Source organism: Squalius cephalus (assembly GCF_949319135.1).
Source record: "Squalius cephalus genome assembly, chromosome: 2".
Taxonomy (NCBI): Eukaryota; Metazoa; Chordata; class Actinopteri; order Cypriniformes; family Leuciscidae; genus Squalius; species Squalius cephalus.
Window position 1 is genome coordinate 26,668,616 of NC_137123.1, and position 27,915 is coordinate 26,696,530.

The following is a 27,915-nucleotide window of genomic DNA, read 5'->3' on the forward strand; positions in this document are numbered from 1 at the left end:
TACCTTGATAATTATTAATGGCCTATACAATTAATGGCCTGTAATTAGTACCTACAGATTTTTTCTTCCTGCCAGTCCTGTTCTCTTCATTGTAAATCAAAAGAGTCAGATTACTGAGACTCTCACCCTTTGTATTTTTGTTTTGCATAATACTGTCATGCATTTTCTTAAACACTTACACAACAATGTACATCACATGTCTGTAACATCACATATAATGTACAAAAAAAAAAAAACAACAACCCACACCGGGGCTCATATTACATGAAAAGTGCAATAGCACAAACCAACATTGGATAATAAAGTATGTACTTTGGAAGTCAGAGTTAACAATACACTGCAATCAGTAATAGCCACAGATAAGAGAAATAAAATAAAATAAAATAGGGTTAGTGCAAATTAAAATATATTTTCGAATGAATGTAATACCTAATCAAGCATTTTGTTCCTCCTCTATTATATTGTTCATATCCCCTTGCTCAATAAATAATAAAAAGGGACTCCAAATCCTCTTAAATTGGTCTTCTTTACCCTTAAGAATATATGTTATCTTTTCCACTGCAATGCATGAAGATATTTCTCTTAACCATCGAGTTATAGTAGGCCTTTCTATCTTTTTCCAATAAATGGCGATGAGCCGTTTGGCATGTAGAATACACATGTCTATCAATACTTGAGTGTCCTTTTTAATTTTCCAGTTATCTGGATGAATACCAATAATGAAAAGCCCAGGATCCAGTGGCAATCTCACTGAGACTATATGCCATATCCTCACCCTTTGTATTTAATGGCTCTTGGAGCTCCTGTCCCATTCTTTGAAAAGGATTAGGATTAGGACTAGTACACTCTAGGATTCACAGATTCCTATACCTGGATATTTAATTTCATTGGATTCCTGTACCTGGATACTTTATTCAAGATCCGCTTTGTTTAAGGTCATCACCAAAATGCTTAGTCTTCACTTGTAAGGACTGCCCCCTAAAATGTGTATAAAACTACAGTGTATAGCTTTCATAGTTAGACTTGATGACTGCAGCAACCGCTTTTGTTCTTAAAAAAGAATCCTGTTGAAGATACAACCGAGTCTCCTGGTCTTCACTTCTGAGTTTTCTACACAGTCCCCCCCAAAATGTATTATAACTCATAATCACTCATGTGAAAGGAGTTCAATGAGGTCCCTGAGCCAAAGGAGAGGCTGAATGAGAGTGAAAGCAAATGCAAAAAGGAAAACCAACACAATGCCATGAGCTTGGACAATACCGCTGCCCCTGATATGAACTTTGTCTTTAATAAACTTCTAAAACAAGATCAAGAGTAGAGTCTACATTACTGATAAAACCACAGCTTACCCACAAATCAAGTGTTCAAATAAAACACACCTGTATACTACAGAAAGTTAGAGTGAAATTTCAATAGTAAACCTTAACCTTAATTCTTAAATATTTACAAAGACTCTTTTACACCTGACAATTCAAGACAAGTAAAGAAGGCAACATACAATGGTACATGCTGTGCTAAATGTTATTTAGAATCATACAAAATGGGAAACAAAAAAACAAGAGAAAGAAAGACACATGGAAAGTGCGTAAAATCCACTGAAAATAGCATTTGCTGTGGAGACAGTGAATTGCACTATGGCATAATTGAGGTCGGTGGAGCCCGGAGCTTCTGCCTCAATAGTGAGTGTGAAATCTGTCCCGGACTCGGTATTGGAGGGTGCAGTCAGTGTGACGCTTCCCTGAGCACTTCCTCCTGCCACAAGGATCAGATAGCGGGGAAAAGACACGCTGAAGCCCAGGTCAGTCCGGGCTCGGATAGTGTAGTTGCCGCCTGTAGTGTTAGAGGTCACTGTGAAGTTGAGACCGAATGGGACTCCAGGCTGTGCAATTTTCTGCGATTGGGCCTGTGGAGGAACAGATATGGTCAATGTATGTTATTTGTCTCATTTAGTGATTTTTTGTACCAACCTGTGATGTAAATTTAAGTCATTATTGTTTAATAATTGTTGTAAATTACAGCTATTTGTGTTTGTGTATCCAACATTTTTATATAGATATTTCTTACTGTAATGGTTATTCTAGATCCTTTATATTGGGTGGGTGACTGTCTCTGGAATCGACTAGTCGACGAGGAGTCATTCAACAATCCTTTAAGCTGGACCACAAATGCTCCCTCTGGGATTTTCTCTACGTTCACCAGGAAGTCTGTCGCTCCCACTGCTTTAATGGTTCCATTAACAACATCAGATCCTGAAGCTTCAACTAGAAGCACGTCAGTCACTGTGACTGAATCTCTTCCGGTCACAGAGACAAACAAAGTAGCATTCCGACCTGATCGGCAATTACAGAAACACAGTAAAGTATCACACATAGGCTGGATATATGTTTTGTGACAAACAAGAAAAATTATTTTCAAACTTAAGGTGTGGTCACAAAATTGTGACTGTCCACTGCCAATAGTGTCATGATGTAAGCCAGAGATGGGCAACATCGGCAATGTTGGGCCACTGTCCCGCAGAGTTTAGCTCCAACTCTGATATAAAAAAATTAAAACTCACCTTCTAGTTATCCCGAAGACCTTGATTAGCTGGTTCAGGTGTGTTTGATTAGGTTTGGAACTAAACTAAACTGAAGTTGTCCATCTCTGATGTAAGCTCACACAAAAGTCACTTTAAAACCAAACAGTATTCTTTTCTAAAAACTTGGTGAATTTAAGTGAAAAACTTGAACGCAATGCAAAATCTGCATGAGTAAATGTTTCGCCCACACACAAAATTCCAGATTGCACAGATTCCAATCTGTGTGAAATTTCCCTGAGCAATGGTAAATGTGACCGCACCTTAAAGCCTTAAAACAAAATTATTTTGTGTGGAATTTTCCAATCCATTAAAAACATATTTTGAATATGAATTATATGATTCATGACTTCCAAGACCCTACAGGGGACAAGTGGTTTAGAGAATGGATGGATGATGTATGATACCAATAAACGGCCGTGTGAAACTCTGTGCCCATGAGTCTCCGTGACCTCCCTCAATTATCTCCACAAAGTAAACGAGGACGTCCACAGAACTCTGACCTGTATTCACAATTAAAGGAATTCTGAATTATGGACAGGCATATATGTTTATTTTGCTTTGACAAACAGAGTAAAGATTGTTTTCTGTGATAATTGACAGGATATGAACTTAATTAGTTTTTTAAATGAACATGGCAGGAAATCAACACCAGAAACTTTATGATGAATATTCTATGTCCAATACAACGTTTTTACTGAAGCTTTTCTAGAAACTAATTATTGCAAAAGCTATTTTAAAGTTAAATTGCAGGAGTAAAAAAATCAACATTTGAAACCTTAAAAGCAAGTCATACGCAGAAATGAAAACTTTACCAATGACTTTCAGGGTGTAGGAGCTTGTGGAGCTGATACTAATCTTCCATTCCCCTGTCTGGTTGTCAGAGCGGATTTTTAATCTCTTTAGATTCCCTACAGTCAGGATGTTACCCAGAGGACCATTTGCCACTGAACCTGACTGAGACACACCTGAAAGTGGTGTTCATGAAATCAGATGTTAATTGCATAATAATTATGACATAATCCTAATGTCAAAGCCCTGACATGCAATAGAACCTTAAATGGATACTCCACTCACAAATTTAAATTCTCTTATCATTTACTCACACCTAAGTGTTACATGTCTGTGTTTGTTTTTGGACTTCCTTCTGTGTTCATTTCGTGCAGTTTCCCACCACTCTTTTTTTTTCCATGATCACGTCTTCATTGGTTAATTCTTCTTCTTCCCGTTTTTTGGCAGTTCGCACCAATTTCGCGCATTACCGCCACCTACTGTGAACTCGATCCAGAGACTCTAACCACTTACACACATCCCATCCTCCCCCGCTCAATAAAAATCTATCCTTCAGCCAGCGCTGCGTGTTCAGCTCCTCTGGCTTGAGAAAAATATAAAAATATTCTCTCAAATCCTATTAATTAAACCTGTGTTCTCCAAATATTTAAATAAAGCTTCTCTGTTATTACGTCTTTGTTCGGGGTTTAATAGGTACCTCAAATTAATATCAATCTCCTCTTCTCTCTGAACCTCTTCTAATAACTTTTCTCTGTCATCTTTATACTTTTCACAATACATGATTACGTGTTCTACTGTTTCGTTTTCTCCACACCATTCACATCATCCTGTCGAATGCTTTGACATTAATTGCATTGTTTTATTAAGTCCTGTATGTCCTATTCTGAGTCTGGATAAAATGTCTTCCTCTCTTCTACTTCCACCTGAGTGCCAACTTTTCCCCACTTTTGGCTGTATTACATACATGTGTCTACCTTTACTTCCTGTTTCCCACTGTTGTTGCCATCTTTGATTTTTTGTTTTTTAATTATAGCTTCATTTTGTCTGCCGTTAATGCTGACCTGGTTGTTCTGTCCTGTGTTTCCTAATCTCATGAGCATTTCTGTAAGTTTGAGTTTATGATTGATAAAGTCTGCTGCATAGAGATCCTGTTTCCTCGTTGCTGCAACTAGACACCTAACAGAATGACAGACCAAAAAACCAAAGATGGATCTACCAACAGCAGTGCAATTGCTTTGTCTTGAGCAAGACAAGCTTTCTCTCGAGGCTCACACCACGGCGTTCCTCGACCTGGCGTGCCTTACATCCTTCCCCGATCGTTCGTTGAGTGTTTTTTTCCACATAAGCCTCAATGCGGAGATAAAGGCACGCCTTAAAATATTACTTTTTTCCCTACCTACACCTCAGGTAGGTCATTACCTTTTCGCAGATTTTGTGTGTATACTGTAACTTATGCACAGCCTCTGTCAGTGTATTTATACACCATTAAGTGATGAATGTCAGCGTCACACATATGTGATGCAAATAAGGGATTGCATAAATGACACCACATAATTTAGCTTCAGACAACATTGATTCATCAACTGTGGCTGTAAATTATCATCATGTTTGTTTTGTGTAGTTTTTGAAGCGTTAACTTTGAGAGACCCATTACATGGAATCATAGAGATGGCCTATATTTTTCTAGAAATCTTTCTTTGTGTTTATCTGAAGAAGGAAAATCACACATCTGGGACAGCATGAAGGTGAGTAAATGATGAGAGAATCATGAAACTGATTGATTAAGTACATAGGCTTCTGTAGATGGGAATTCTGTTCATAGATGCATAGGCTCACCTGTAGGGCTGTAGAGGGTAAAGACTGGAGAGTCTCCGGTGACATACACAGTCACATTGGACAGAGATGGATCCAACACAAAAGAAAAATCTTCTGCAATGGCTGGACTTCTCTCTATGTAAAGAACAGTCACCTTCAAGAAACACATGTTTTACTGCATTTGAGATTTAAAGAGTTACCCCCAAGGACAGCACAGCACAAATAAAAGCAATAAAAGCAAATTACCCTACATTATAAAATGCATGTCTATATAATAATGATAGAAGTATCGTTAATAAAGGGATCTTGTTGTTGAAACATACCAGGCCAGCGGCGATTACATCCGTAATGACTGCAATGGCCTGAGACAGTGTAGAGTTTGTGACCTCTATGGTGTGTCCACCAGAAATATGGGACAGGTCTCTGTACAGCTGTATGTCTGACTGAGACAATAATCTTGATAGTGAGACATTCTGCTGACTACGCGATGAGATGGAGTTTGTCAGCAGGAAAGTGACCTAAAGTGTGGGAAGGAAGAAACAAGTATTAAAACATCTGTAACATAACTGATCCCAACTGAAGAAACAAATCAAGCAGTTCTGCAGATACTCACTGTTGACTTGGTGATTTGTATCATGGCCTCAACTGCGTTTCTTAATTCTGTGTCGTTTACTGAAGCATCAGTGAAAACAAAAATGTCTGATGATGGAGGAGCTTGTGTCAGTGTTAACTGTAGATTCATGAAATGATAAAACAGAAAAGACAAGAACACTTTTACCGTGGATACCAAAGAATAAAACGATTATTTCCTCTAAATCTAAATTATCATATTATTTGTGCAAACAAATATTGAATTTGTTTGACTGTACTGGTTTCATAGTGAACTTTTCTCAGAATGAATGAAAGTTTACACTACTGTACAAAAGACACTGAAAACACACACACACACACACCAGTAGTCCTGAAAGGCACATCCCTGGATTTGAACCTTCAGATGCTGAAAGGGAATTGATTCGCTCTTTAAATGTATCTGCTTTTTCAGTTTTCAAAAGAGGTCCAAAACCTGTGAAAAACACAAATTTCTCACTAACAGGGCACTACAATACCAAAATGCACAGTGCATTTTAATGAAACTGTGACTGAATTTTAGCATAAGTCTGCAACACAACAAAATGTGGAAAAAAAGAAGGGTCTGAATCCAATGTGTATATAGGCCTATCAGATAAACAAGTTAAGAAAGTAGATGCTGGTATCTTTGAAGCATCAGCACAGATGGTTTTCTAAAATCAATGGAACAAGATTTTTTATCCATATCCACATTTTCATATAAAAACCCACTTTATATTAAGTGTCTTTAACTACTATGTACAAACATTTAAATTAATCATTTGATACAATGCACTTATTGTGTACAAACATGTTTTTACACTGTAATTAATATAACTACATCTATAATTACACTGTTGACCCTTCCCTTACCCCTTAACCCACCCTTAAACCTACCCATACCACCAAACCTGTCCCTAACCTCATCCGTATCCCACCTCAAAAGCACCAAAAACGAATACAAGTACGTACACTGTACCTAACGATTTCTTTGGCGTAAGTACACAGTAGTTAAAGACACCTAATTTAATATGGGATCACAACATATATATAATTTGACATAAATGTTTCATTTTCAGCACAACATGCCTACCCTGGTCATTAAATGGGACTAGAATATATTCTGAAGGTTCCTCTGATGTTCCTCTCCTGCTGTCTATGATACTGAAGGTCACGGTCTTGGCCTCTGCGATGTAATTAGACATACTGCCCGTGGTGTCAAACACAAAAGCCAGGACTGAGATCTGACTCAGGCCCATCAATCTGAGAGAGAGAGAAAGCAGATGAAATGCAATAATTTGCCCAGCAATGTTCATCATCAGTTAACAGTGGTGTAATTTTCAGCCGGTTCCTCATAAAACTATTGCATAGCTTCAGAAAACGTGGACAACAGGGCATAAATATGAACCACTTATGGTAATAGTAGCACAAAAGATTTCTTCCTTTTATGTTACTAAAGTACCATAAGTCAATACTCTCATACCGAAGAAAGGCTACATTGCCTGTTGCTACTCGGATGTCTTCCAGCAGTTGCACAGTAGCATTGATGGCTATTTCAGCGGCACGCTGATGAAGGAAGCCATGACTTGAGCTGATGTCATCCTTGTTGATACCTCCGGTGGGGTCTTCATAACTGGTCATGTCAAGAAGGCCGCCATGGCTACACTTGCCTGAGAGAGAGAGAGTTAAATTCACTTTTATATAAACCAAGTGTTTCTGAGTGTACAGCTTTTTGGTATTTTAATTCAAAGCATATTGAACTCTGCAATAAAGTTCAGACAGTAATTGATGGAGTTAATTTAAGGAACTTGATGGAACATGATGTCTGATGATCTTCCAAAACCCCATTAATGGTGACTGCATACAGAAACCTCGTTCTATCGTTACCATTCTTGAAGTACCTTGACAGTGCATATACTAACATGAAAACTGAGAAAATGTAAAAAGTATAAACATTTACTCAAGCCAGTCAAGTATGAAAAATAGTGTGTAAAAATAGGGCACAAAGTCATGTGTGTCACAGTGGCTGTAATGAAGCGCACGACGAAGGAATAGAGAAAAAGTAATCTTTCTTAAACCAACAATGGAACACTCAGGACATCGCATGCAGGGTCTAATCATAAACACAACCACAAAACATAGACAATACCGGACAATGAACAGACAGAACTCAGGGTTAAAATACACAGGGAGAGTAATTAAAATAAGTAAGAATGGGTGAATTAAATCAGTAACTAATTAGGGCACAAAGAGCAGACAAACCCAGAACCGGAAAAAGAGTGAAAACAATACTAAAACAGAGCATTAATATTAATAAATTTACTGTATTGATTTTTCACAGGTGTTTTACCCATATTTTGAATTACGCATTGCATTGTGTTTTATGTTTAAAGGAAATGTCTGTAAACTGAATGGATAATAACCAGAAAATTACCAGTACCTGTTCAAAATTTCCCCCCCAAAAAATTCTTACAGAAATGTAGTAGATCATACAAACAGTGCTTATGATCACTAGTGTTACAATTTACAGCTTCATCATATCCAAGGAGATTCAGCTGAAGTAATACAAGCTCTAGTTCGGGAACTGTCCGACTTTGGTCTAAAAACCCTGATAAGCACTTAAACCTAATGTATGAGATGTTAAACTTCCTTACCTGCAGGTTTGGTTGAGAGTAAAAGGCGAAAATATCCTGAAGTTAAGATCTTCTGTTGCAGAACCTCTTGGAGAATGTTGTCACTGCAGTCTTTTCCAACACAGCTTTTGCATGTTTTTGTATTGGGACCTAGACATCCATCCAGAAACATAAGTGTGTGTGGGGAATGATATATACTGTATATATAACTGGTTACATGACATGGGTGGACAAATGTAAATGTCATATAATACACCTTATTGGAGAATTAATTTTCAGACGAAACTGCTTCAGGAACAACTATAAACAGTACCTGCTAGATTGTTGAGAGGAAGTTCAGGTCTGATCAGGGGGTTGAAAGGAGCAGTGCTTCCCAGTTCCACCCAGTTACTGTGGCTATAGAAATCCTGCACACAAAAACACATTAATTTTCTTAATTGCAAATTTACATAGGCCTACTCAATGTAATCCTATTTTAGCTTATCATATAAACCACAGAACAAAGTACTGTTCTAACAAAACAATACTTTGTATATTTTCCTTCAAATTCCTAAAACACTAATAATAGTGAGGAGTTCTGTTGTACATATTCTGTTTTTGGTCACACTTTAGATTATGGTCCAATTCTCACTATTAATTACGACTATTGCCTCAATAAACTCCTAATTACTGCTTATTAATATTATTATTATAAACTTTATTGCAGACACAGGTCCATATAGCACAACATACAGCATAAAAAGAGATATAAAATACATAAAAAAATCCATAATGGCCTATAGAATATACAGGCTATTACACCAGTGTTGTCTAAGCCTCGAAGTGTATCTATAACAGCTTTTCAGAGGACTGACTAGGGTGCCTCCCAGGTTGGCACTCTATTAGACACAAACAAATGACTGGCACTATGCCACCTAGCAGCAACCTCATTGCGTCATTGTATGCTACCTTTGGCCGCTGCATACTCTTTTTCTTATAGTTAGACCACAATTGAGCAGTATACAGCGGTGTAATGTAGGTTCTAAACAAAGAGCACTTCACAAAGTCAGAACACATATAAAACTTCCTTATGAGCATATTGGCTTGAGCATAAATTTTACAGCGCTGACGGTATAGGTCTTTGTCATCTGTCCAGTCATTAGATATAACATGACCAAAATATTTAACCTCCTCACACACAGCAAGAGGTCTGTCTGACAGATAAAAAGTCGGAAAAGTTGATTTTTTGTCCTCATTGCTTCTAACTACCATTATGTGGCTTTTCTTAGTGTTATATTTAATATCATAATCAAGGCCATATTGCGAGCAGACTTTCAGCATCTGCTGCAGCCCAACGCTGTATGGACAGAGCAAGACAAGATCGTCTGCATACATTAGATGATTAACAACAGTGTTGCCCACAAGACAGCCAGTTTTTAACCTATTTAACTGGTCTGACAGTTCATCCATATAAACATTAAATAAAATAGGAGACATAATTCCTCCTTGTCTCACTCCATTACTGACATATAGGTAATAGTTAGTAAGGTTAATAGTTAGTAGTAAGGTAGTTGTTAAGTTTATTGGGTAGGATTAGGGATGTATGGTCTTGGAGAATAAGGCATTAATATGTGCTTTATACTGTAAGTACAAATAAACAGGCAATAATCTAGTAATATGCATGCTAAGCAACTAGTTAATAGTGAGAATTGGACCCTAACCTAAAGTGTTAACCCTTTAAAAAACTCCATACTTCTAGATTTGCATCTCTAGCATACCTGTAAAGTATGACATGCAGCCCCCAGACTGGAGCGAGCAGAAAAATATCTGCCCTGTTTCATGCTGACTTTCACTGCCGCAATGCCCTGAGTGATGAGGTCCCGTCCATTTTTGAAATCTTCATTATCAAAATGATGAGCAGTGCTGAACTGCTTTCTATCCACAGCTGCATTGCTAATGGAAGTCTGAGAAATAGCCAGACTGAAAGTGGATATTTTTAATAAGGAGGAATATGAATTTGAGCAGGCTCTCTGGACGGCAGTTACTGTCAATTTGTTGTTGATCTGGAAGTGAGGGGGGAAAATGTTAGACCCACGCTGTAAAATAAAGTTGTTTCCTTAAATAAGTAAAATAATGTCTTTTAAGTACAGGCATTCTATAAGTCATTTCAACTTGAATGACATTAAACTGACTTAAAAAATTAGTTGAATCTTGTATAACATAAAAAGGTTGAAAATTGCTTAAAGGAACACGCCGACTTTTTGGGACTTTAGCTTATTCACCGTATCCCCCAGAGTTAGATAAGTCCATACATATCCTTCTCATCTCCGTGTGTGCCGTAACTCTGTCTGACGCACCCACCGCTAGCCTAGCTTAGCACAAAGACTGGAGGTAAACGGCTCCATCTAGCATACTGCTCCCAATAAGTGACAAAATAACGCCAACATTTTCCTATTTACATGTTGTGATTTATATAGTCACAGAGTGTACAAATAACAAGGTCACATGAGACTAGGGTTGCCAACTGTCCCATATTAGCTGGGACGTCCCGTATTTTGGGACTAATTTATTTTGGGCCTAATTTATTTGTCCCGCGCGTGACCTCCCTTGTGCTGTTTTTTGACTAGCCTACTAAGCTGATCTAAGCACTGATAGAACAGCAACAGCAGCAGTGCTGATCACAACACTTGAGAATGATCACCGACACCTGTCATCATCCAATCACTGCCTTTTTTAATCAGTCTTTTGAGACAAATCATTGTTTGATTTGCGAACATAATCCTCTGCCTCGCTTCCACTTCAAGCCAGACTCGTCTCGCGCTAACGGTAATTCCCTTTCACTGTCCACGTTTTGATTTCGGTAAATCAATTTTGGCGAATGCAAACAACGTGATTATTCATAAATCCAACATCCAGCCACGCAAGAAAACATGTAATCTACCTGATGGAATAATATGCTCAAAAAACATTTCTGATTATTATTAATGTTTAAAACATTTTTTTTTCCAGGATTCTTTGATGAATATAAAGTTCATAAGAGATTTATCTGAAATAGAAAGCTTTTGTAACATTATAAATGTCTTTACTGTCACTTTTGATTAATGTAATGCATCCTTGCTGAATAAAAGTAGGCAATTACTTTCTTTAGTTTCTTTCCAAAAAAAAATTATCTTACTAACCGCAAACTTTTGAACTGTAGGCCTAGTGTATAATGTTAAAAAAGCTTTCTATTTTAGATAAATGCTGTTATTTTGAACGATGGTTTGTTTGTAATGTGACTTTTGTTAGAATTAAATTGTACATAAATAGGTTAAGCAATACAAATGTGTTTATGTCTGATAACCTTTTAAACACATACTTGACTACAGACACTGAAATGACGTACACTGTGTGATACAGTACAAATATTTTGAGTGTCCCTCATTTTCCTATAAAGAACCACGATTGTCCCGCATTTTCCTTTTCTGAAGTTGGCAACCCTACATGAGACACAGCCATATTCTAACCATATACATACTGGGAACTATATTCTCAGAAGGCGAAGCACTGCTACTTGGGTGGAGTGATTTGCTCGCAGCATCTTTTTTTTATTCTTTTATTTTTTTCGAAGAACTATAACATACAACATGTTATTTGCTCGCAGTATCTGAGAAGCCCATAGGCAGTAAAATAAATGGACTCAATGGAGAAAAGTTAAGTCAATTAGAAGCACTCACTTCCTGATGGCTGAGCTGACAGTACTGCGCAGACTCAAACTGAGCTTGACGACGTAGATGTGACGTGAGCAACCCGTCTGTCTTCTAGTAGCTGTGCCAAGAAAAATCTGAATCATTCCCTTCCGAAACTTGCAGAGACGGAGAGTGTCAGTAGGAGGTGCCCATGAGCTAGGAGCAGGAGCAACTTTTGCTAAGTATTCTGATTAATTATTTTGTCATTTTGCCTCCACGTCCCCCCGATTGCCCGCGAGCTTTAAGAGCTTTGGAGTCTTTAAACGCCTCAGATGTAAAGTTATTCGCTGTCAAAGTGACACCAAAATGAATGGGAGTCAATGGAATGCTAACAGCAGGTGATGGTCTGCTAATCAATGGCGGCGCCCGGGGAAGCTTCAATGTTTTCCGAAACACTGCCCCCCTTGGAGAAGCCCTGTGGTGAGGAGCAGAGAGTTCGCTCAGAGTTGGAGCAAAACACTCCGCAGAAGCAGCAGTGCTTCACCTTCTGAGAATATAGTTAGGGACTGTTCGTTATTTATTTAAGGGGCCACCGGAGGAGTTTTGAGATCTGTTGTCAAAAAAGACATGACCCTCCCTTCGCCAGCAATAATTTTTTCTATGACCCTCCAAAATGATTGTGAAAAAAGGCATGACCCTCCCCTAATTCTGTACTGGTTTGCGCTTGGCAAAGATGTTCAGATAGCCATTGTTTGTTTGTTTTTTAAACCATAAACTCTTGCTTTCTCATCTGGCTGTAACGATAGACCAAACCTACGATTCGTTTCGTATCACGATTTTTTATTTTAGATTTGAAAAAAAATAATGTTTTTGGTGCTGATGCGGTGTGACTCGTTCAACATGTGGGTGGCGTTGCGAATAAAGCATCTAAAAGCTGTCACAAAGAACCGGCAAAAGTAATGATTATTAATATGTCATATATAGCTAGACATTTTAATTGTTTTTAATAAACAAGTGTTTTCTGCGTCTACTGCAAAGATGAAGTTGACGATGCGTCGCGATCTTCTCAGAACGCGCCAGAGAGAAATGCACATTTCATAAGGAGAAAGCAGTCTGTTTTCCTTCGTTTTGAATTGTTCTGCATGTTTAAAAGTAGACATTTCAAGCTTTCTATATATTTCTCAGGTCTATGAGGCAAGTAGCATACCTTACGCTGAGTTTCGGTTCATTTATGAGACAAGAGTCCAGTTCACTCGCCCGCGCCTCCGTGTCATGATTATCTATTTTCTACTATATTTAGACTACTTCTTATTTATTAAATCCAGATGAAACATTGATTAAAATTAAGATAAAATTAATAAAAAAACGAAATTCACTTTAAAGAAAGGCTTTGTGCCTTCTGTTTGAGGTCTCTGTGCAATTTTTAAAGTCGCTTCAGAGCAGTCATGTCCGTGCGTAATGGAGAACTGTCACGTCCGTAACATTTTTTTTTTTTTTCACATAAATGCAAACACGAAAAATAAAATAAAAATAATATAAAATTTAATTTTCTGTGGAGGCCGATCTTTATTCATCCGGTGGGTATATATATTTTGGTTTGCACAGTGTAATTTATAGAATTAGGCCTACTGAAAACATATTTTGCCATCTAAAAGTTAAAGATTTTTTTTGTGTCACGTCACATGTGTATTTCCCTCATATTAAATATAAAACGCATGTGTAGACTGATATTTTTCTAATGTCTTGACTCCTTTCAGACGTTTCAAATAAATGCATTTTCTGAGAATTTTTATTTTAAGTTTTGACTGCAAATGTCACTTCCATTCACTGGAATCGCCCAATTTTAACGAATTTATCCTCAACTAGTTTTTGTGGTGTAGGTCTATGTATTTTATGTTAACTTAAATAATAGCCTACTAATAGTGATTTAAAGATGTGGTAGCGCTGCGAAGATCGCGAGTCGTCAACTTCATCTGGGGTGCGTTTCCCGAAAGCATCGTTGGCCAACTATGGTCGCAAGTTCCGTCGTTACCAATAGAGTTCAATGGACATTGCGATGAACTTGCGACCATAGTTGCCAACGATGCTTTCGGGAAACGCAACCCTGTCTAGCCGACACTGACATAAAAAATAACTGTTTTATTAGTAAACAATTAAAATGTCTCCTGCTATATTGAACATATTTGCCTGTTCCTTACAAAACACTGACAGTGGGGTTTTTGACTGTTTTTTTTTTTTTTTTTTTTTTTTTTTGAGCAGCTGCGGACAAATTATTTCGACACACACACACACAATATTGATAAACAGGTTTTTTTTGTTGTTTTTTTAATACAATAAAAATTTCATTTAATTTATTGTTTAATAAAATCATAAGCCTATTATTTTTAGTTTATTAAAAGCAACAACAGCTGTAAAGATGAAGTTAACGATCGCCATCTCCGTAGTAGTGAACACGAGAGAAATGCACATCATTACATAACCAGAGAGTAGCCTATTTCTTTTCGTTTTAAATTGTTAAAAAGACATTTCAAGCTTTCTTAAGATAAGGCTATATTTCATGTATGTGAGGCATATGCTGAGTTTTGTTAAGTTAGGATGAGATGCGCTCCTGTTTACGAGCAGCGCAAGTGACCACGCGGGCGCCTCTATGATTGTGTTGTCTGCTATATTTGGTATTTGGCAATTGGTTGATAAAAAAATAAAAAAATAAAATTAAGATACAATTTATACAAAACGAAATTCACTTTAAAAAATCGTTTTCTGCAAAACAAAACTTAATTAAGTGGTCAAAATCATGTCTGACCCGCTCCATGTCTCTCTATTTTGCGTATACTCGTGTGTACAAAACCATAGGCTATAGAAAATGGGTGGGCCCGGACCTAAATGCCCACCCGGGCCCAATGGTAGCGCCGCGGCTGGTGGTAGCCCTACATCTTACACATCGTGGAAACAAAATAAGAATGGAAACTAAAATATGCAGTTTTGCCCTAGCGCACATTCTATCAGCAGTTCTGGCGCCTCAGTCCCAATACTGTTAAACTCGACGTACGTTCACATCACATGTTAATGCAGCGGTAGAGTTACACTCACAGGACACTGTGCACTTAACAAAAGTTCATTATTTGCTCGTGCTTTAAAGCTTTGCCGGGTAAACATTTATTTGGCATTCTGTTCTGACATGATGCTGCACTTTTTCTAAGCGCGAACTGAAGCGCACACTGTCAAACAGCGCCAAACTGGATTTTTGTTGGGTCAGACCCATCTGATATCGAAGGGGGTCTGATAACGCGAGATCAACATGGAGCTAAATGGAAAAAATAGCACCAAACAAGCCACTTTGAAATGTTGCTGTTTTAATGAATATAAAAGTTGGGTGACCCTCCCCCTAGACTAAAAAAAAGTTGGATGACCCTCCCCTCAACAAAGAATAAAAAGACATGACCCTCCCCTATTTTCCTCCGGTGGCCCCTTCCATAAATACCGAACGGTCCCTTACCAGGATGTATACGGTTAAAAGATGGCTGTGTCTCTTGTGACCTTGTTATTTGTACACGCTGTGACTATACAAATCACAACATGTAAATAGGAAAATGTTGGCATTATTTTGTCACTTATTGGGAGCAGTATGCTAGCTGGAGCCGTTTACCTCCAGTCTTTGTGCCAAGCTAGGCTAGCGGTGGGTGCCAGACAGAGTTACGGCACACACGGAGATGAGAAGGGTATGTATGGACTTATCTAACTCTGGGGGATACGGTGAATAAGCTAAAGTCCCAAAAAGTCGGCGTGTTCCTTTAACTTATTTTGATCAGGGAAAGGCAATGTAAAACTTATATGTTGTAATAACTAATCTAATTTTTTACAGTGAAAAGTTGTATTTATGAAATTGGAAACTTTTTATAACTGCCACTAAATGTATAACAAATATTCATGACAAGAAAAAAAATAATTTAATGAATAAATCTGGTCTTGCACAGTTCAGATGTCGATTAAAGTATTATGCCTAAACTTCATATCATGATGATAATCACATCATCAGTGCTTCCAACTGGACTTGTTTCTCTTTGTATGACTACCTGTAAGTTACCTGTAAATACGTTTTCAAAATTTGGATTTATTTATTTATTTAATTTTTCATAATTATATTTTTATTTCATTAACATTTTATTAAAACACCATCTTGTCTTTCTGTTTTCAAATTAGATGCAATTAGATGCACATTATTTTTTAGTTTGGTTCTATGACATTAAAGTGTGATTAGGTTCCACAAATGTTCCAGACTCTATCAATAACATTTGTGATTTGGTGTAGATTTAAAAAAATTAGACTTGTGCCACAGTTTGTGTAAAGAAACATGCAATCACAATGAATATCTTTAAATGATTGCAGATAGACAAATTCAGAAAAATATTAAATATTCATACAAAGATAAGTCTAGTTGTACATTAAATATTCTATAATATTCCTACAATATTCTATAAAATTTCAGCGATTAAAACCATTGGCAAAGAGCAGTTTTAGTAAATTGTTTTGTGCTCATATTTTTTTTTCTTACAGGCAGTGTAAATTCCTGCCCCCGGGCAGTGGCTACATCACGGCACACTTCTGCCATCTTGCGGAGGAAAGCTGCTTCAGTGATTTGTTGATGTGTGAGGGATCCATCAGCAGGAAAGATTTTGAATGCTGCAGCCTGAGGGGGCTGAAAGAGAGCCCGGAGGAGAAATACAGCCACTACAACCAGTGAAACCATGGCTGTTCACAATCACAACTGTGGGAAAATTCATAAAAAGATTTATGAAATATGCAATATTTTTTATACTTCCTGACTCTTTAACAATAACCCTGGTTGTATCATTCTATCCTTTACTATAAATATTGAACACAACAAACCCAGTACTATCTGGTGTAAACAACGGAAGTCAACAGGTGTTACCCTGAATACAGTCTGTGCTGCAACAACAACCATCCCAACACTGGTGAGTGAAATAATGTTTCAAACATTCAGATTAAGTCCTCCAGATAAATCATCTTCAATCAAGAGATTGTTATCTGCCTTTAAATTAGCATTAAACACCTGTGCTACAACAGTGCAACTGCTTCTGGATGGTGTCTGTGGTGGTCGATTCTGTGCACTTCTGCCTATGCGCAACAAATCTTGAAGACATTAAAGATAGAAAGTAAAAGTAGTGGCCCCTTCAAAACACTACATCAGTTGAATGACACCCATTTCAAGACTGCGTCCGAAAACGTACTCGGTTACTAACGTAACCTCGGTTCTCTCTAGTAGAGGGAACGAGTACTGCGTAAGATATCTTACGCTAGGGGAAAATCCTTTTTCCGCGAGATATTGAAGCCAAAAATTATCCTTAATTTTTCAATAATGCAAAACGCGTTGCGGCAGCATACAGACATAGGCGAGGCAGCTCGCACGCCTATTGGCTGTTCTGCGGCAACTGCAGCAGCCTATCGAGCGAGGCCTGGCGTGACGCCAGACCCAATGAGGGTGCTTCGCGCCCGCTGCGTCACATCCCGCCGAAACGGGCGTGGTCTAGGCCTATAAATACCGCTCGCAGGCAGCTATTATCTGGTTTTTCATCACCGAAGCAACCAGAGCGTGTGCATGCACGGCAAGATACGCAGTACTCGTTCCCTCTACTAGAGAGAACCGAGGTTACGTTAGTAACCGAGATATCTTACGAGATATCTTACGCTAGGGGACCCAATGCAAGACGCCGTGCATGCAGGGATCTGACACCATAGACCCAAGGGCGAAAGCCCGGGGTTCATATAGTGCACAATCACCCAGGGAACTCACAGGGAGTCCGGGAAGAGGGAGGGGCGAAAACGCACTCTTCCACATATAGCAGCGTCGCTTAGACGCTAATTACATCATACAGACAGGGCGGGGTACGGCCTGAACTGATGGGGAAATGTGGGTCTTACACAGTTTGCCCAAACACATCTTGTGCTATTATTTTACACTGTCGATCATTGAGCTGCACTCAGCAGACACAGCATTCTGAGCTGATAGCATCAGGACAGACAATACTGGTTAACTAGACCGACAGCAGCCTGGCCTGCAGGGCGGGAACCTCTAGGTTGTAAAACCTTATAAATGTAGATGGGGAGGCCCAGCCCGCCGCCGTACAAATATCTTGCAAGGCAATCCCACTCGACCAGGCCCACGAAGAGGCCATGCCTCTCGTGGAGTGCGCTCTGACACCCAACGGGCACTGCATGCCCTTAGAAGCGTATGCTAGCGCAATAGCATCAACTATCCATCTGGATAGGCTCTGTTTCGACGCGGCTAGTCCTTTAGAGCGCCCACTGAACAAAACAAAGAGCTGCTCTGTCTGCCTGAAAGCAGAGAAGCGAGACACATAAGCTTGCAACGCCCTGACTGGGCAAAGGAGGCTCGCGTCTCTTTCCTCATCAGGGACCGGTAGGGCTGACAGGGAAATGACCTGTGCCCTAAACGGTGTGTTGAGGGATTTTGGAACATAACCGTGCTTAGGTTTGAGTATAACCCTTGAGTCATTAGGCCCAAATTCCATGCACGTCGCGCTCACTGAGAGCGTGTGTAAGTCCCCTATGCGCTTCACTGAAGCGAGAGCCAGCAGATACACGGTCTTGAAAGACAAATGTTTCAGATCAATCGCCTGTAAAGGCTCGAATGGGCCACCTTTCATGGCTTCCAGTACCATAGAAAGGTCCCATACAGGGACTGAGGGAGGTCTGGGAGGATTCAGTCTCTTAGCCCCTCTAAGGAAGCGGATGACTAAATCGTTCCTTCCTATCGACTGACCAAGCGTTGTTCTTGAGAACGCTGCTATAGCCGCCACATAAACTTTGTGCGTGGAAGGGGTTCTACCCTTATCCAACAGCTCTTGTAGGAAGGAAAGCACCTCCGTCACTCCACAGTCTGTGGGTGACACGCCACGGGCTGTGCACCAGCCCGAAAACACTGACCATTTCGAGGAGTAGAGACGTCTCGTAGACGGAGCTCTAGCCTGCATGATCGTGTTTATCACTCCCTTAGGGAGCTCAACATGTACCCGTTGATGGCCCAGACATGAAGGGACCACAATTCCGGGTGAGGATGCCAGATCGAGCCGTAAGCCTGAGAGAGGAGGTCTCTCCTCACTAGCACTGGCCACGGGGCGGTGCTCGCTAGCTGCATCACAGCTGGGAACCAAGGTTGGTTCTTCCAGAGCGGCGCTACGAGCAGTACTGAGCATCCTTCTTCCCTGATCCGCTCTATCACCTGAGGCAGGAGAGAGACGGGGGGAAAAGCATAGAGCGGGCGGCGGGGCCATACATGAGCCAGCGCGTCCCTGCTCTTGGAGAAAAACTCCGGGCAGTGAGCGTTTTCTTGAGACGCGAACAGGTCTACTTCCGCTCTGCCAAATTTCCTCCACAGCAGTTGGACTGTCTGTGGGTGTAGAGACCATTCGCCTGCCGGAACATTGTTCCTGGACAGTCTGTCTGGTCCTATGAGTCCTGGCACGTGCGCTGCTCTCAGTGAGCGCAGGTTGCACTGAGCCCACACCAGGAGGCGTTCCGCTAGCCTGTGCAGGTTCTTGGACCTGAGGCCGCCCTGGCGATTTATGTAGGACACCACAGACATGTTGTCTGAGCGGACCAGGCCGTGGCATCCTTTTATTTGGGGACAAAAACGCGTCAGCGCGTTGTCTACTACCAGCATTTCAAGGCAGTTTATGTGCAGGAGCTTCTCCCGTTCTGACCACTGGCCGAAGAACGGTCTGCCCTCGAGCAGAGCTCCCCATCCCGAGGTGGATGCGTCCGTAGACACCACCTTCACCCTCGAGGAAGTCCCCAGGCTTACACCTGATCGGTACCAGTCGTCCGCTTTCCAAGGTTTCAGAGCTGCAACGCACTTCTGATTGACCTTGAGACGAAGCAAACCGGATGTCCACGCTCGGCGTGGGACTCGCGCTTTCAGCCAGAACTGCAGTGGGCGCATGCGGAGCAGGCCCAGCTGGAGCACTGATGATGCTGAGGCCATGAGACCCAGCATCTTCTGAAATTTCTTGAGCGGGACAGATGCGCCGCAGCGGAAAGAGTTCGCTGCACGCTGAATGTCTACCGCGCGCTGTGGTGATAGTCGCGCTATCATGGACAGCGAGTCCAACTCTGTGCCCAGGAAAGATATCATTTGACTGGGGGACAGAGAGCTCTTCGCCCAATTGACTCTGAGACCCAAATTCTCGAGGTGATCGAGTAAAATGGTCGTGTGCTCTATGAGCACTGAGCGAGATTGCGCTAGAATCAGCCAATCGTCCAAATAGTTCAGTACTCGCACGCCCCTCATTCTGAGGGGTGCGAGCGCCGCATCCATGCACTTCGTAAATGTACGGGGTGCCAGGGATAAACCGAACGGCAGGACTGTGTACTGATATGCCTGGCCCTCGAAGGCGAATCTCAAAAATCGCCTGTGACGTGACGCTATCTGTATTTGAAAATACGCATCTTTCAGATCTATTGACACGAACCAATCTCCTCGGTGAATCTGCGCAAGGGTTTTTCTGGTCGTGAGCATCCTGAACTGTCGCTTCACAAGCACTCTGTTCAGTTGCCTTAGATCTAGTATGGGTCTGAGACCCCCGTCTCCGTGCTCCGTTCGCTCAGCGATGGAGAGGCTTCGGTGTGCTGTAACACAAGCGTCGCGCTCGTGACATTTGAGGCAGGGGCAGATTGCCCGCGCTCGACTCCTCTGCGGCGGTCAACCGAGAGGGGGAGGGCGGGGCGAGTCCCGTAGGAACTGTCATGTCTGTGTGTGGATGTGGGCGCGGGATAGCGGGCACATTTATCACACCGAAAGCATTTTTCGCTTGAGTGAAGCGAATGCCTTTTGGTTTTGTTTTTACAGAAACCGTGAGACATGCATAACATAGTGTATGTGGGCACTGGGTAGTGGGCACATTTACCACGTTTGATGCGCAATCGATCTGAGTCGATTTTATGTGCGCGAGCCCTGTGTGACAGGCTGTGCTTGTGTGTAGTGATGGGCACTGGGCAGTGGGCATTCTTTCTACACATAAAACACCATCGGCCGTGGCCGGGACACCAGAAAATACACTCTCTTGGGGATTTATCTGGGTAGCCGTGAAAACGGCTTTTGTGTGCAGGCAAGCGGGCGACAGAACCGGCTTGTTGGCTGCAGAACACTCTGGACCAGTCACATTTGCTGGAACTGGACGAGCGAATAGCTTTGGTGGAAGTCCGGCCGCAGCGGGACTCGAACACCGTCGCTTTCCTTGGCGTGCTAGGACGACTTCGGGGCCTCGGGCTTCACCACAATCCTAGGCCGCGGGCCGCGGGCCGCGCATGGTGGGGCGGCGGCCGGATGAGCGGGAGCGCGGTCTCGCGCCTCGGGCCTGGCGGCGCTGCGAAGTGGCGGCAGTGGGCGGTGGCTGGGGCTGTGAGCTCTGTGCAGACGGTTTCGCACGGCCTGCTGCAGAGCTGGAGCGCTTCGGGAGGAAGTGCTTCATAGCCTGTGACGCTTTCTGTACCTCGGCGAATCTCTCCGCAAAGTCCTTCACGGAGGATCCGAAGAGGCCGGCGGGAGAAAGCGGGGCGTCGAGGAACGCGGTGTGCTCGGACTTGGCCATCTCCGAGAGCGTCAGCCAGAGGTGCCTCTCAGTCACAGTGAGAGAGGCCATAGTCCGCCCAATGGCCTGTGCCGCGGACTTAGTGGCACGGAGAGCGAGGTCCGTGGCGCTCCTCAAGTCCGGCACGCAGATCGCTTCAGGTCCCTTCTCATCCAGCTTTCAGAGGAGATCGGCCTGGAAGATCTGCAGTGTGGCCATGGTGTGCAGCGCTGACGCAGCTTGCCCGGCGGGGGAAAAGCGCGGCGGAGCAGGCTTGACGTCGTGCGGCAAGCTTTAGAGGGTAGGGCCAGCTTAGTGCGCCGTCCAGCGGAGGGCGGGCATAAGTGGGCTGCTATCAGCTCTTTGACCGGCGGCAGCGAATGGTATCCCCTGTTCTTGGCATCGTCAACTGCAGAGAATGCCAAAGAAACAGATGGACACACTCTAGCTGAATAGGGGGCGTTCCAGGACTTAGCGACTTCTTCGTGTAGCTCAGGAAGAAAGGGCGCTGGTTTGGATGCAGGTGAAGCCAGGCAGTTTTCCCCAGGCAGAAAAAAGCCATCCAGCCGGTTGTGAGCGGGCTGCTTGGGCGAAGACCACTCGAGGCCGAGGCTCACCGCGGCCTGTGCGAGTACTCGCATGAGCTCCGTCTCGATGGACGCTCTCTTGCCTGACGAAGTGCGGGCAGGGGGCGCGAGATCCTCAGAGCTCGCCCAATCCTCACTACCTGACGCCAGGATAGAGCAGGAATCCTCTTCTCCCAGCAGGGCTTCCTCATCAGCGATGTCGACGGAAGCGGCGGCAGACAGTGGCCGCTGTCCGTCAGGAAGAGAGGCTGACGAAGCCGGTGAAGCAGGCGGGCGAACCGGCGAGCTTTGGCGGCTGGGGGAAGGTTCCGGGACCCGCTGGGCACGGCGCTTTTTACGGCGCGACACCGCGGCGGGCGGGGGAGCAGTCTCGGCGAAGAAGGCCAGGCGAGTCCTCAGAGTCGCCATGGGCAGTAGCTCGCAGTGAGGGCAGCCGCCGTCAGCGAGCGCGAGAGCTGCATGTTCCTCACCCAGGCAGGAAACGCAGATCACATGGCGGCCCCCGTCGCTGAGTGTGGCTCTGCACGAGCCGCAGGAAGGCATCTTTAAAAAGACGCTGCTCTTTTAGGATGTGTGTCGCGGCAGCAACACACACACACACAATACAGAGATCAAAAGGATATAGGCGCCGGAAAGCGCAGCAGGAAGTCAAGGAAGGCGGCGCGGCCAGCGACTTCAGTGACTCGTCCCGCTGAAGGTGCTCTCTCTCAACGGCGCGGCTTCTCTCCAGCTCCAGCGATGCGTGTGCTTTGCTTGAAGGATGAAAAATCAGATAATAGCTGCCTGCGAGCGGTATTTATAGGCCTAGACCACGCCCGTTTCGGCGGGATGTGACGCAGCGGGCGCGAAGCACCCTCATTGGGTCTGGCGTCACGCCAGGCCTCGCTCGATAGGCTGCTGCAGTTGCCGCAGAACAGCCAATAGGCGCGCGAGCTGCCTCGTCTATGTCTGTATGCTGCCGCAACGCGTTTTGCATTATTGAAAAATTAAGGATAATTTTTTGTTTCAATATCTCGCGGAAAAAGGATTTTCCCCCATATATATCTTACGCAGTACGAGAGACCTCTCGTAAGAGAACCTATAGGCAGCTGACTGAGCAAGCAATGAAGAAATTAATCACAACAGTGTATGTCTAATAAAATCCCCATGCTTTTGCCAATTATATATCTTCATATAGCCTACACAATTGTGAATAAAACTGTAACATCACATCATTGCCCTCTTTATTCTATTCACAAATGCAAAATACCCCCATGAATAAATTTTAGCTTTGACATTTAGGCCAGACGGTTTAGAATAAGACAGTATTAGACCTTGGTTCAATTGGAACATTTAAGACAATACATATAAACATGCCTTAAAAAAAAAAACATTACTTGTGTGCATCTTGACACAAAATAATGGCGCTGACATATTTTAAGATACTGTATGTCAGTGCAATTTACTTTCATGCATTTAAATCTGGGATTATCTTAAGCCTTGTCGGTGAAACCGGTGTTTAGAGTCAAAGCTCTAAATAACTAGTTTATTGAGTTAAATTTTGATTATCTTGTAGAATTTATAATATATAATCTGTTATGGGAACAGATTTTACACTATATTTATATTACAACATGTTGTAGCTGAATTGTCTTGGCTGTTATTTTTTCATAACTAATGCTATAGATTAATAAATAAATAAAAAAGTCAACATTTGCCTAAGGATTGAACTAAGTAGCCATCAATGGTTTGACCTGTAATTATTGCTTTATTGTTACAAGAACTATGGTACATTTTCCTAAGGGCAAGTACAAGTTAGAATCAAGAGCCATGAGTAAAAATATATTCAAATGATGACTGATAGGAAAAAACTGGCCTTCAGATATTCCAAGAGATGGGAAATCATTAAGAGCATGATAAACTGTATAGGAAATAAACAATTAGTAGGAATTCAGGAACATATATATATATATTAGGGGTGTAACGATTCATCAACTACATCGATGTATCGATTTATATTCCTATGATCCAACTACATCGATCTGTGCTCGGTAAGTTGGCCTTCCGGACGACATATCGATCTAACATCGTTTTAAAAGGTAATGAATCGATTGTATCGATACTAGGAAATAACGCATTGGATTTAAGCACGTCAGACTTTATATGGATGTTTTTTCTTAGCACTTTTAATGATAAAGGCGTTAAACGTTACTCGATTCAGTCTGCCTATCATGCGTGACGCGCCAGCAGCAGCGCAAAGACAACAAGCAGCGCAAAGTCTCTCACCTCAGAAAAACGGGCTTTCCTGTCCTCTCAGCCGCTATACTGCAGTAGCGCGCACTCTTCAATTGCAGGCGCAAATGCGGCGGAGCGCGCTGTAGGCATATATCGCTTCACTATATATAAAGCACAAAATAAACTACAAGCTTACAACGTCGTTACGTTTTAAATTAGAAAAAAAACAACAAAAAAAACGTGTTGTCCAGATTCAGTATCTGCGGTCGGATGATGTTGTCAGGCTATATGTCCGTGTCATTATTCTATCATTATTTTCATAACTTGTAACGAAATAAAGTCTCTCACCTCAGAAAAACGAAATTTCATGTCCTGTCATCGTTATGTGCTCGTAGCATGCACTCTTTAATTGCACGCGCAAATGCGCCGGCGCGCTGTATCACTTCACTAAAGCGCAAAAGAAATACGAGCATGCAACGTCGTAGATTAGTAAGTTACGAAATAAAAGTAAAATACCAATAAATTACGTTATTGGTACTTCATGTGTGTTGCTATTGGAAACTGCTATCAGGAGCAGTTTCCATGTTTCTTTACCAATTCTTCTAATGCTGGGTACACACCAAAAGATTTTTTACATCTTATAAGATTTTCAAAATGTGATAGACCACAAACATGAGGACAAAAAATCCTAGATTTAAGCGTTTTGCTCCTATAGTGTGTGGTGTGCCATGATGTGACAAAGACAGCACAAACAGATTTTCAACCAGATTCTCGACTGTGAACACAGGAAATCTCGCAAAATCTCGCGAGACTTCAGAATAAGCATGTCGGATGATATGCAAGAAGAAATTATGATGATAGTGTTTGGAATGATTTTCACAGAAAATTCACATTAAAAAAAAAAAAAAAAACATTGTACCCACCATTATATATAACCTTTACAGAAATATATTCATTCTTTATTGTCTTAATTTATTCTTTATTGTATTTATTTTCTCTTTAGAAAAAGTTAGCCTATTTAATCCCTCACTGAACCCTTATAACACTCAGCTTCCTGCATATGTGCGTGTGCGTGTGTGTGTGTGTGTGTGAGAATGACCGTCTTCCATCATCTCACTTTCTGATTGGATATTGTTTCATTTCACGTGATAATCTCCAGAACGTGCGCGCGTTTGTCCTCGGGGTTCCCCCCACACATCAGGATTTCTGATCGTAAATATTAAACATGTTTAATATTTACGATTCGCGATCGGGGCGGCTCCGACGTTCTTCCGAGCAGGTTCGGACACTCTTAACACACCTCACACCAAGGGAAAATCTGATAAGATAATCTGTTGAACCATCAAGATAATCGGGACATAGCTAGGATTGTCGGAAGGGGGGAAATCGGCCCAAAATCAGCCCGATTATCTTTTGGTGTGTACCCAGCATAAGTATTGTGTATCACCATGGTAGCCTAATTGTTGTTTGTTTCCATAACAAAATGCCACTTACTGGTTATTTTGTATATTTTTATATGACTGTGGTGGCTCATACCAAGATTGTATTAACAAAAATTAGTTTGGGACTGCTATTTAATAGCTTAACCTCGCACTGTTTATCAGTATTTGTCATATTCTTACAATTTTTTTTGTATGTTAAGTAAAGGGGGACAGAACTTGTGTGTCAACAATTTTTGTGTAAACAAATGTATTATAATAGGCCTAGCCTATATCATTTCTAAAAAGGTGGGTTACGGCTTGATGACCATGGGGAAATGTGGGTCCCATGGCCAAACTATCGAAATGAACCAATATCGTCCTTGAATCGTATCGACAACCACAAATCGCGATACGAATCGAATCGTTGTTAAAACGAATCGTTACACGCCTAATATATATATATATATATATATATATATATATATATATATATATATATATATATATATATATATATAGGCTAAGAGAAAGTAGGAATTAAACAATTTCAGTATCGCAAATGTTAAGTAAAGTTAGTTTGACTTGCATGGCATTTTGAATTAGAACGTTCTGTCAAACTGATAAGGTTCTAGGTGCTTAAAAATATATCAAATAGGCCTATATATCCTGTATCAAGTAATTGTTAGGCTATTATTTTATTGCAATAATGTACCAACTTTGCATGTGTGGATGATTCCACAAAAGTATTTTTCAAAAATAAATGAATAAATAGACAAATAAATAAACCTCAATAGGGAACATGCTCTGGGACCCCGCTAAAACGGTTCACACTTCAACCCAAACCAAACCTATGCCCTTGTATTCTACACAACCATGCAATGTCCTCAGTAAATTAAAAAAAAAAAAGAAAAAAGAAAAAAAAGATTAATTTCTTTACCTTGTGGTCGATTTTTCTTGAGAAGAATGTATTTTCAGGTTCCGTCTGTATATTTATATCCTTTTACAAATGACGTCAACATCAATCTGCAATAGAAATCTTGTTAAGCCAGGCAGATAAGAGAAAGGTGATTCCAAAAATGATCAACAACAATGAAGACAACCTCTTTTCATTTTTATAATTAAATGAAATTCATTTCATTTTCATAATTAAAAATGAAATCACCCATTCGAGTATCAAATAATAATAATAATGATAAACCACTTGGACTTACTATATTTGCCTACAGAAACCCCTAAATAATGATGAGGATGAGAATGGAAGCAAAAAAGAAAGTAGCACATGCTTAATCAGGTCTGCTTTGTTCAAGGTCAAGCCTTTTGCAAACGAAAACAGTTTGGGCTGGAATGAAGACAGACTTCATTCCCCACACCCTGATGGTCTTAAGAAGGATCTGGTCCTTGTTGGTTGTAGAACAATATTTCTAACAACCAATCAGTTGAGGGATAATGTTAGAGTTATGGTTAGGACTGGGTTAGGGACTTGTGCATCTTTGTTATTGATTTATAATTTTGCTCCAGTTTAAGGATTAGATTATGGTTAGGGTTTGGGTTATAACTAACATAATTGTTGTTCCAGGATCAACAAAACATGCTACCCCAGGACCATGCCTGCAAAATCATGTCAGTCGGTCCTTAAAAATCAAATCAAATGAACAGTTTAAATGTCAGACAAGATAAAAGAATGCAGCTTGGCCTGGAATGAAGTTTAACTTCATTCCTCACAACCTGCTGGTCTTAGAACGGTTCTGCATGATACTTACAAATCACACAGACCATAATAAAACAACTTTATTGCCAGATAAGATAAAGAAAATAAGAATGAAGATTGACATTCCTACACAGTTTTTGACACCACAGCATATGCCTGAAACCAAATATTCATTTTTAATGAAAGTTGTGGTGTAAACAGTCAAACAACTAAAAATTCAATGTTCAGCCATGCAGCATATTAGAAATAAAATGAAGATTAATATGAGACCTTTTAATTGCCCGATGATCACAATGTGCTTTTGAGGTG

General features: G+C 41.2%; 1 protein-coding gene across 3 annotated transcripts; it reads right to left on the reverse strand.

Annotated features, from left to right (window-relative positions):
- Positions 1 to 1,244: 1,244 nt before the first annotated feature.
- Positions 1,245 to 27,915, reverse strand: vwa10.1 (von Willebrand factor A domain containing 10, tandem duplicate 1). Of its 3 annotated transcripts, none has more exons than XM_079864708.1 (16): positions 27,877 to 27,915; positions 26,836 to 26,880; positions 16,621 to 16,833; positions 10,179 to 10,463; positions 8,735 to 8,828; positions 8,443 to 8,571; positions 7,272 to 7,458; positions 6,882 to 7,051; positions 6,136 to 6,245; positions 5,796 to 5,912; positions 5,506 to 5,700; positions 5,204 to 5,336; positions 3,391 to 3,543; positions 2,983 to 3,078; positions 2,065 to 2,330; positions 1,245 to 1,903 (listed from the first exon to the last, which is right to left on the reverse strand). In XM_079864708.1, exons 3-16 carry the CDS (start codon positions 16,813 to 16,815, stop codon positions 1,532 to 1,534), a joined length of 2,502 nt encoding a protein of 833 aa, XP_079720834.1. In that variant the 5' UTR covers positions 16,816 to 16,833; positions 26,836 to 26,880; positions 27,877 to 27,915; the 3' UTR covers positions 1,245 to 1,531. The 3 variants fall into 3 exon arrangements, with proteins under 3 accessions (XP_079720834.1, XP_079720835.1, XP_079720836.1); XM_079864709.1 differs by lacking the exon at positions 27,877 to 27,915 and adding an exon at positions 27,123 to 27,286; XM_079864710.1 differs by lacking the exon at positions 10,179 to 10,463.